The 11,148-nt window shown below is 39.9% G+C and overlaps 1 protein-coding gene across 2 annotated transcripts; it reads right to left on the reverse strand.

Annotated features, from left to right (window-relative positions):
- Nucleotides 1-466: 466 nt before the first annotated feature.
- Nucleotides 467-9,665, reverse strand: LOC119007234 (transmembrane 9 superfamily member 2). Of its 2 annotated transcripts, XM_037076757.1 has the most exons (18): nt 9,344-9,665; nt 8,689-8,756; nt 8,481-8,574; nt 7,756-7,883; nt 7,536-7,665; nt 7,144-7,271; nt 6,903-7,017; nt 6,721-6,800; nt 6,502-6,607; nt 5,914-5,964; nt 5,425-5,557; nt 4,954-5,073; nt 4,767-4,824; nt 4,457-4,616; nt 4,219-4,370; nt 3,998-4,109; nt 3,472-3,643; nt 467-1,526 (listed from the first exon to the last, which is right to left on the reverse strand). In XM_037076757.1, exons 1-18 carry the CDS (start codon nt 9,479-9,481, stop codon nt 1,459-1,461), a joined length of 2,013 nt encoding a protein of 670 aa, XP_036932652.1. In that variant the 5' UTR covers nt 9,482-9,665; the 3' UTR covers nt 467-1,458. The 2 variants fall into 2 exon arrangements, with proteins under 2 accessions (XP_036932652.1, XP_036932653.1); XM_037076758.1 differs by lacking the exon at nt 5,914-5,964.
- Between the last annotated feature and the right edge of the window lie 1,483 nt (nt 9,666-11,148).

Genomic DNA, 11,148 nt, shown 5'->3' on the forward strand with positions numbered 1-11,148 from the left:
TAATTAAAAATGTATGACAGTCAGATGGGCCCAAATACACCCGACAGCATCTTGTCACAAATTCAAAAAAATACTTGCTTATCAAATATATCGGAATAAAATACACAATACTGATATGACAAAATGTATTTATGAAAATACAACACACAAAATGAGTTTTTATACAAACTGTTACTAACTGATTGATTAGTCATTTCGTAGCCTCAATACAGGTTGGATTTTGTTGGGCCGGCTGTTGATCGCTGATGAAAGGGAGCACCGCAAATAGAATAAAAAGTCAGTATTTTGGGTTTAGTTTTTTATTCAAGTAACTTAGTGTTTACTTTATCTGTTCTTTAAAATTAATACGAGCAGGACTCTGATTTTGTATTGAACATAGAGAAAGAAAAGAAATATGGTTAAATGTTTGTGAATTGCTCATGTGTGCACAGTTTTGGCGCAAAGGAAAAAAAAAAAACATTCGGCCTTCGTTTTGAATTAATCGCATTTATTTGTAGAAATGTTATCACCTCGGGTGATGTCTTCCCCACTGCTCAAAGCAAAAGGCAGCAGTGTTTTATGTAGCTAAACTTCAGCGAGCCGCTTATTACAACTTATAGAGGGTGCATTTCAACGGTCTTGATCAGTATATCCATGAACTGCGTTATGATAACTAGGTGAGAATCTCTCCCGTGGCAAAACAAATCAGGCATGTCACTGAGCGATCATCCTTCATGTGCAACATACTGTAGCTGTAGCATATTTGTCTATGTACAGATGTGCTTCTTAACCAAGTGTACCCCCTTGTTTCTATGCCAACTTAAATGCAGCCACCAAATACAAAGGAAGTGACATGTATCATAGTAATGTCAGTGTTTTATATACTTTCTGAACTACAATACAGGCTCATATTTAAGGATGTATAGCCCCATCTTTACCTTGAAAAAAGAAAGAAAAAAACAAAACTCCTACAGAAAGTTCCATAAAAGGTGACAATCTTTAAGTAGCATTCTCTCACTCGCTCGCTCTATACAGTATATGTACACACATTTTCTTCCATCATTACATTACAGGTAATGAAAAACAAAACAATTAAGTGTAAAGGGAGTAGAAAAGCAAAATACAGAACATTTTACTTTCTTTAGAAAATTAAAAATAATAACATTTCAGGGTTTTCTTGTCGACCCAACAAAAACAAACTGCTCACTATGACAGATCATCCGAACCCACACTGATTTCCAAGAAGCCACTCGAAATATTACTGGTCAACAGTGGACACAAAATCATATATATATATATTTTAAAAAGAAAAACAACAGCAACATAAGTTTAAAGCACAAAAGAGGACGGGCTCTGCTCTTCGGGTCTTTTCTATGATGGTTTCAGTTCAGATCCATTCAGACCTTTTTAATCCCCCAGTCAGCACCGAGGAGGCCAGTACTGCCAATGCAAGGAGTCAGTCTTTCCCATCAGTCCTCTCTAGTCCACCTTGACCACACTGTAGATCTTATTTACAAACCAGAAGCAGGCGAAGAAGCCAATTGTACCTGAGAACAAAAGACAAGTTAGATAAATTACTTGATCAAAATAACAATTTAAAAACACCCAAGTGGAAATAGAAACCTTTGGAAATCTGTTTGGGACAAATGTGAGTAAAACATTAATCAAAGGGCCACACGGTCCTGCAATTAACATATTTCAGGAGCACAGACAGAGAAAAACAAAATCCTGAAGTGCCAAATTTGTTGCAGCAAACTTCCATCCGCTCAAAAAATAACTTTTGACAGGGTTGGGACTGCAATCTCTAAAAAACAGGAAAAACTCTGCCACCTTCGGTTTATTTTGTCAGAGAAAGTGAGAGAGATAGAGAGAATATTCTCCTCCGATGCTGAGAAGCAGGATTGGTCAAAACACTGAATCAATTCATGTCGGTATAAATCCTATCTGACTGCTCAATGGGGGCCACGCAGCCAATCCCGAATTAAATTTGATCAAAGTTGGGATGAGGTGAAAACGACAGACAAGAAAATAAAAACTTTAAAAAAGGGGGGGATGAAAGAGATTAGGATTATTTAGATTAAAACTGAAAGCAAGGAGGGAAAGTGATCATCTTTTCCTTGAATCCTTGGATTATTTCTTAGTGGTAATCTTTTGACATCTCGTCCCCTTGGTACTTACAGCTCTGTGTTAAGATAGCGTCAAGCGGTGCGGCGGGCTAATTTTTTATCTGGCCTAATGACAGAATAACACCGGAAAAAATGTCATCATCTGACATCATGGTGAGGAGCATGTATGTGGGTGACAAAAAGACTAGGCTGTTATCTAATTCCCCTATGTTATCCTTTTCCACACACACCCCTATTCTCTTCGGAGTGGGTGTGAAGGAGAGCTGGAGAGGGCAAATGAGTGCTGTTGCCATATCAACGTGTGTCAATCTTTGTCTCGTTCAACATGGAGACGATATTCTGTTCATCCTAGCTCAGTGATGACCTGTGTGGTATGTAGATCTCCTCAATCTAAATCACACAGCTGCATTTTTTTTTTTTTAAGTATTTTTTTGGCCTTTTCTGGCTTTATTTGATAGTACAGCTGAAGAGTTAGACAGGAAACAGGGTAAGAGACGGGGAGTGACACGCAGCAAAGGGACCCGGGCCGGGAGTCGAACCCAGGTCCGCTGCAGAGCCTCGGCACATGGCTCGCGCGCGCTACCGACTGAGCTATGCGGCGCCCACAGCTGCATTTTTTAAGCACGGAGAAGCAACAGTCAGGAATCCTGACTACATATATATGTATTATCATCTGTGAATGTGCTGCCTGTTTGCTTTTGATCTACAGAAAAAAAGAACAAAATACAGAACTCCCTGATAAAACTTGAATCGCACTTGTCAAACCGCAAACCACAGACGGTACAGTTGACCTAAATAAGTCTGCAAAACTAGATCTGACCAAGAGGGACTTTGAACATTCTAGTCTTATTTCTCCCAGACTCCCTGATTTTCATTAAACTTTAAACTAAAATGACAGTTCAAATGGAGCCCCTGCAAATAAATGCTCTATAATCGCAGTTGACACAGTTCTTCTGTACTGCCAGTGTTGAAAGAAAAGGGGCCAAGACTTTGCGTTAAAAAATGTTACACAATAGTATGGACTGTTTCCTGGTGTCTTATTTCACAGGAACAGGATGGAGGTCCTGAAATTACTGGCATTTACAACTACAGTAAACTGATGGAGGGCGGTGCTACAATATGAGCAAAGCAAATAAGGCCATTCATACTTACACACCCCTTTCTGTGTAACTTGCAGTTAGCTTCTCTGCTTCTCATCTATGTAATATACAGTACATAGATGATCATGTGTTGTTTTTAAACAAACTGAGATCACCAACAACAGCCACCTCTCACAATATGTTATCCTGGTGTCAAAGTGATTTCTGAGGGGAGAAGCAGGAAATCACAGTAACTATTTCAAGAGCTTGTGCGTCACTTAACTCACCTGTGAAGAGGAAGAAGATGAGGACCATAATCATAGTGTATCCAAAGTAGAGGATGGTGCTGGCAGCGCCGATGATTTGCAGCTTCGAAAAGAAGTAATGCACCGCGTAGATAAACAGATAGACTGCTGTGAAGCCGCTGGTCAGGAAGGAGCGCCACCACCAGTGGTAGTCCTGGACACACATGACAAATGTTAGGATGCAATTATAAGGACCGGTCAACATAAATCTGGAGCAGATGCAAAAATAAAAAGCTGTATAGATGTTGACTTAATTTCCATATACAAAATAGCATTTGCATAACTTTCTGTCAGGGCTGTGCAATGAAAGGTAAGAAAGGCACAGAATATATATTAGAATATACTGAGGAACAACATCAAGGGGGATTTGTGAAATATTTGCTATTCTATTTCCTCCCTGTAACACCAGCACGACTACAATATGACAATTACAGTATGTGTTACTAACAATGAATATTTCAAAGTAGAATTCATTCATTTTTTTTCAGACTCCTTAACATTCAGATACCTCGGCACATAGGTGGAAATAGCAGAGCAGAATTGTGGCCTCAGAGCAGGTGATGAGCAGGATTATGAAAACCAGGAACAGAAATCCAAACATGTAGTACATCTGATGAGACCTGAAAGATAAAAAAAAGCCAACATGGGTCAAACTCTTTCTTAACTGTAGGCGAGTTCAAAACACGAATTGCAGGCCGATCTGGACAGGTGACATTCCTGCATTCTTACCAAATGCTGTTCAGGATGAAGAAAAGCTGAATGAAGATGCAGCCAAAGGGCAGGATACCACCCATTACAATACCAGGGATGGGCTTTGTGAAGAATGACTGCTCAGGAATTTGACGGGGGATCTGGTTTGTTCGCACTGGTTGCTCAATTGCCTGGACAGGAGAGGTAAGAAAGAAAAACTTATTACAACTCTTAATTTTAAGCTCAGGAAATAAATAAATTAGGAGGCCTAACTCACAGCCTTCTTAAATCCAAAGTAGGCACCAACGAAGGTGAGGGGCACAGAGATTCCGAACCACAGAGCCAAAATGGCCACCAGAGTGCCAAAGGGGATTGCTGCTGAGGAGCCCTCCACCCAAAGGATCAGGTTCATCAGGAAGAAGTCTGCAAACACAATACTAGGGTGGAGAGGTAGACAAAGGACAATGACACAGAGAAAGGTTAACGTGTGAGACTGATGAAAGGACAAATAAAGATACAACATGTCACTCCAGAGCAGAAATTAGATGACTGCAAGACAGCTGACAGACTGCATCAAGTGAACTCACCCTGGGCACAAGAGTGCTGTCAGCAAGACGTTCGTCTTCCACTTTTCACCTCCAAAAGCTGAGAATGGAAACAGAGACTGATGATGATCACGATAAGAAAGATCAAACTGGCTGTAAACCAGTCTGTGTTAACTGTGTTGTGAGAATTAAATTAAAACTTTGCAAACAAGTTTCACTGGATTCTTACTTTTGTAAAGGCGTGCAGACACATAGCCAGCAGGAGTGCCCAGCAGAACCCAGAGGACCACAGCACACGTCATGAGAGCCCCTCTGTTGGCTGGTGACAGGAAACCCAGACAGGCCAGAACTACGGCAGACACACAGTTAACAGTGGACTCATTCAGACATACAGCATACCAGCAACATTGCAAGTATGTACTGGAATATCAATATAAAAGACTGCTTCTAATACTACACCTATATGCTGCCCCATAACTTCAGACTGTAAAACCTAAAATGTTCCTTACATGCGTTTTCTTTGGTAGCTCACTGCATTTCAGAGGATGGGCACTACATTTGCGAGACAACCAGCTGAGCTTTAACTAGCAATGTCACTCCATTATGTATTTTATCTTGGAAAAGGGAAACTACTGGTAGAAGTTAATAAGAATGAAACTCAAATAAATGATATATGACAGGCTGAGAAGATAATCCTTACACAGTGTGATGAAGGTCATGATGAAGATCTGGGTGCCCTGTCCAAGGAACACAGACAGCAGCATGCCTTTCCTCGGGGGACGGAAAACATCCCCATGCACCTGCTTCCACCCTGACTCCTCCTGTGCATCCTCCTGGGAAGAGAGGCAGACACAATAAGGTGACAGTCACAATCAAGCAAGTGCTTCACATTTGCAGATGGTGAAAGTTAAAAGGTTAACCAACCACCAAGTAGTGAATAATACCTCACAAACTGCTAGCCAAGCAAAATAAAGTGAATACTGTGAAAACCTGGTTTAACAAAAACTGTAAAATTTGGTGTGAAAAACTCCTCGGTCAATTCTCACATATAACTTGTACATTAAAGAATATCCACACCACATTTTACGTTATGTCCTAATGTGCCTGTTTGCCGCAATCACACACACCCAAACACCTGATTTAATAACCATGAAAGGTTTTGTTCAAAAACGGCTTTCAATAAGCTTACATAGGGTAGAGAGGAGTTTCCTTTGGATGATGGAATCTTTATCAAGTCTGCCTGTGAAATGTAACAAAATATTTATAATTCTTGGTAATGTGCACCCACGTTGCTTGGTGGCTTTCAACACAAGCATTAGCCATGAAACTGTGATAAAGATGACTAATAAACATTCAGATGTAAACTTCCAATATTTGAAAGTAAAATTTCAGCTACAATCTAATAGAGAAAAACTACAAACAGATATTAAGTGTCCCTTTAAACCCCTTTAATATATCCTCAATAGTGACTGGTCATCTGGTTGAAACAAGGCTTCTCCCTTCAATGTTTTCAGTCAGCTGTTGGTTTGGAAATTTTAGATTTACACCTGTATGGTAACAGCTACTTTGAATAGTTAATTTGCATGATGGCAAAATGTTCCTTCAAGTATATTAATAACACAAGAACTAATGAGATCCAAACTGTATCTGTCAGACTACATTCTGTTGTTGGTTTATTTTCAACAGCTGCATCTGTAAGAAACCTTCACTTGTATCCTAAAACTTAATATTCACATCTGGATCAGCAGCAAATGAGAGAGTTCAACAGTGTTTTTACCTGGTCCACCTGGTTGTATCTGGCAATGTCCTTATGCAGGGTTCTCAGCATGATCATGGCAACCATGCCAGACAGGAAAAGGACAATGACCAAGGAGTTCATGATGCTGGAGATACAAACAAGACATTGCACTGCATCAACTAACAAGCATCAAGACCCGCACAGTTTTAAGGGAGAGGGGTTTTTCTGTGATGCACAATGTGAAATTGGACTTCATACCTAAACCACTGGATGTTGGTGTGAGGCATGGAGACCAGGATGTAGTCCCACCGAGAGGCCCATTTGATGTCATTGTTTTGCTGTCACGGCAAGTAAAACATTTTAAAAAATCATCACAGACACATAGATATAGTTTTATCTTTGTTACATATAGGTATTCATATGATAGTTTGATGGCCTACCTCAAAAGTGACAGAGTAGGTGTAAATTATTGACACATCATTCTCAAACTCTCCAGGGACCTCCATCGGGCTACCTCCTTCACATGTTGGGTTATTCTCATCCGTGTTTTTGATACTGTTGTGAAAAAAACACACAAAATCCTTCTTGTCATACTATTAATGAATGTGGTGTTAGCGAGGGAGAATACACCTAAATCAGAATACAGTGGCATCACATGCAACTACTTCCAACCATAATTACCTCTTTGGCTCCAGAGTGGCAGCAACCAGCCGAGCTCCTCTCCATCCTTCTGAGGCTCCGTTGTGGAAGGTGATCTTGATGTCCACATGGTTGAAGACGTAAAACGTGTTCTTCTTGTTGAACTCAGACTGCAAAAAGAAAAAAAAGAAAACAATTCTTATTCAACACTATGTGCTCATGGTACACATAAAGGAATCTCACATAGTGCATCTGTAAGTATCATCAAACACTGTTTAGGACTTTAACTAGCAGTTAGTAGTATATTAAAAAGATCACTTGTCTATTTTAACACAAGCATCCTATATAATATTCACTAAATAAACAAAAGAGTTTAATTATGAATTCTAATGGCAAGTTATATTTTCTTCCAGGTAACAGAAATTAAAACTCACATTGATAACACAAGCATCTTTAGCTCTGCCATCTGCTGTAACAAGGCAGCCAATGGGGAAGCCCGGGTTGCAGTACTTCTGACCATCCTCCACATCATAGCACCAAGTGACCGGCATGTTGTCAATGATCCTGAAAAATAATTGGTTTATCCCAACAAGCTTCTTGAATAGAAGTTTGTGCTCATGTCAGTGAGTACAGCATAATATGCCTTTCACTAACCAGTGGTGCTGGTAGTTCAGCTGCATTCCCATCTTCAGGAAGTCGAGTTTGGTTACATCGTCCTGGTCGCCTTTCTTGTAATCCTTCTTGCACACCGCCTTGCATTTCACATCTTGTTTGAAGTTGAACTGTAAAAAGGCAGATTGACAGTTATGTATCAAGACAATACATTGATCAATTCGGAATCTTATCAATATCTACAACATCACCAAGGACACTACACACCCTTAGCACACACTGTTCACACTGCTACCATCTGGCAGACGCTACACGAGCATGAAAGCCAAAACAACCAGACTTAACAACATTTTTTATCCACAGGCCATCAGGCTGCTGAATGACTCTCATGTCCCATGACAACTCCGTATACACAACCATTCAGCACTGGGAGCTACATGTGCACTATATTCAATACTGTGAACTATATTTGCACTACGTACATATCTTCAATATCCAATGTATGTATTCAACATTCTTATATCTTATTATCCTTTGGTGCCTTCTGCTGCATGCGAACATTGCACATGCTAACATGCTTGTTATCTATTTTCTTTTAAGTATATTTTATATTTTTGTGTTTATATTTTTGGTGAAGGGAAACTCACAAATTAAGAATTTCATTGCCTGGTGTAAACTATGTGTATATGAAAATAAAACATCTTGAATCTTGAATCCATAATATGCAACACCCACGCAGGCTTTTAAATGTTCTTGTTAACACCCACCTTGTATGGTGAAGACTCAATTCGCTCACCAAACAGAACCTGTCCAAGGTTCTCAGAAGGCCTCTTTTCCTTGGCATCTTTGCAAAAGTCAAACCTTTAACAAATGTACAGATGGTCACACACACAATGAGAAGATGATAATGAGTTGGGCAAAATATAGACAGACATTAATCAAAGCATCTTCGAGAAGAAATTAAATGTTACTCACACATCATACTCATAAGGCAGGACTGATTCCACTGAGTCCAAGCGATTGACGAACAGCTGAATTACTGTCTGTGAAGAAGCAAAACCAGTTTGTCTTTCAGTCTTTATTTGATTCAATGACACAAGGCTTAGGAAGGAAACAGGACAGTAGCGGGAGGTTGCCCATATCCATTCCTATGGCTATCGATAATGTCAATAAGAGGGAAATGTCAACCAAAGACTAATTTAGGTTAGAGCGTTGTATTTGATATGTCTCTCTGAAGGGTTGGCAAGTCCAAACTTAACACCTGATCTTTGCAAGGACGTCAATAGACGTCAATAGAATTATGTGTACAATCATAATGTCTGTCAGAATTCATTATTTGAATGTTTAAATGTGCCAACAGTCAAATGATAGGCTGGTGAGAACCCGATACCTCAGTAGGAACATTATTTTCCCCTTGCTAATTCCAGGAAGTGTCAGTCAAAACGATAAACAATGTGTCAGAATACTATGCTAACGTTCCGGCGCCAGATATTAGCCGGGGCCTACTTTGGGAGAGGACTGGTTAGCTAGCAAAGACATAGGAAAATAAACTTAAACGAATATGCCAATTCCAGCAACAGCAGGAAATCCACGGTACAATAAAACTGTGGGTCATATCAGTTTAACATACCTGGCAATCCTCGCCACCTTGGTCCTCTTCGCAAAAACTCACTGGGGCTAAACCCGGAAGATAAAACGCCGAGCACGAACAGAGATACGAGACTAGCGAATAAACCAGCACCGAACCAAAGTGTATCCGCCTCTTCATTTTCACGCGGACACGGGTCTTCGAAGATGTGTGTACTTTGGTGAAGGAGAGTTTTCCTTCTTCTAGGGGAAAGGGATGTTTGCTAGCTGTACCGCTGTTAGCTAGGTCTTTCTACTCGGGCAGCGGCTGGGCTGAGCTGACCTGTCTCGCGCAACGCAACCAGCATCCGTGACGTTCAGCTCTGTCAAGCTATGCGGAAGTCGCATAACTATACCGGAAGTTACATAGTTAAACTTTCGAAATAAATGTGTAGGACACGTTATCTGTTTAATATGCAGGGTTTATACATTCATAGCTGATATTAGATATGTTCATTACATCTGTTCTAGGATGATATTGTATAAGTGCATACATAACTGTTTACACGTTGAAATTGAGCATCGCGTAAGTCGCCAATTGGTTTTACGTTGAAAGGAGTCAAACCGGACGTTGTATTTTCTCCATCGCGACTTGACACCCTGGAAATAACACTGACGTTGCTTATCAATACAATGTCCTGTTTTCTTTGCAGGATGAATGTCGTGTTGGTTAAACTGCACATAAGTGAGAAAAATAAACAACTAATCGACGACTATGGCAGTGGTATGAAATGTAAGGGAGGAGGAAAGACACAAAAGAGGGGGAAACTATATTTAGGTGTTACTGGTTCCAAAAGTAACTGTAAAAGACGCCTGACTAGAAGAACCGGAACGGCAACATGTAGCCTGCAAACAGGTCTTAGTATGGAGGTGGATAGAAATGGCGACGAAGCTTTCATCTGGCCTTATATTTTCCTCCATTCTTAAATGCCATTGTCATGAAAAAAAAATTAGAAATGCATACAAAAATAATAATTTCTCCCCAAAACAGGCACAGGATCAAGCAGGATCCTGCAGTAGTCATTTGCGGCAAGGCTGTAGCCAGTGGGGCAGACCAAATGTATACAAACCCACCTTTCATTTGGGATGAACTTATTATTAATATTTTTTTATTTTATTTTATATTGCATTGGGACATGTGAGCATATGTGAATATTTAGGGGATGTGGCCCAAGCAGTGAGCAAACAAACCGGTTGCTTGGGGCCTCCATGCCAGCAGGTGGCCCCAAAGAGCTCTTGAAATTTCAGCAATGACAGGTTGACGAATATATGTTTTGTGTGTCATATGTAATATTAGTGGTAATAGTACAAAAGAAAAACAACATATTTTGACCGGACTGACAGTCCATACTACTTGTTTAATCATTTACACACATGTTCCATTTCGCCCAGTTCATTTTATGTCATTATTTAAGTTTCTATTACATTTATTTCATAATGAGTTTTAGATTTGCATTTTACAGACATTTTACAAACTTAGCATTTGTTATTTTTATGTAAGAAACACTTTATTGGCAGTTGACTGTGACAATATATAGTTAATAATGGCACTGCTGAGATGGTTGGTGCATTAAGCTGGGAGCCCCAAATCAAATTCTGCTTAGGGCCCATAAAGCCTTGGGCCAGCTCTGGGCACAAATGTATAGTTTTTTTTCCTCTTTTAAACCTTTGTCTGAAAGTTTCTGTGCGCTCACTTTAAATCTGAATTTAAGTCTGGCATCAGCTTGGATACAAGTAGGATTTTTAGGATTTTAGTTTGGATGACAGTTCAGTTCTAATTACCCACCTTACACAAATGTGTAGAGGTCA

This window comes from Acanthopagrus latus, chromosome 18 (assembly GCF_904848185.1).
Source record: "Acanthopagrus latus isolate v.2019 chromosome 18, fAcaLat1.1, whole genome shotgun sequence".
In the NCBI taxonomy this organism is placed as follows: domain Eukaryota; kingdom Metazoa; phylum Chordata; class Actinopteri; order Spariformes; family Sparidae; genus Acanthopagrus; species Acanthopagrus latus.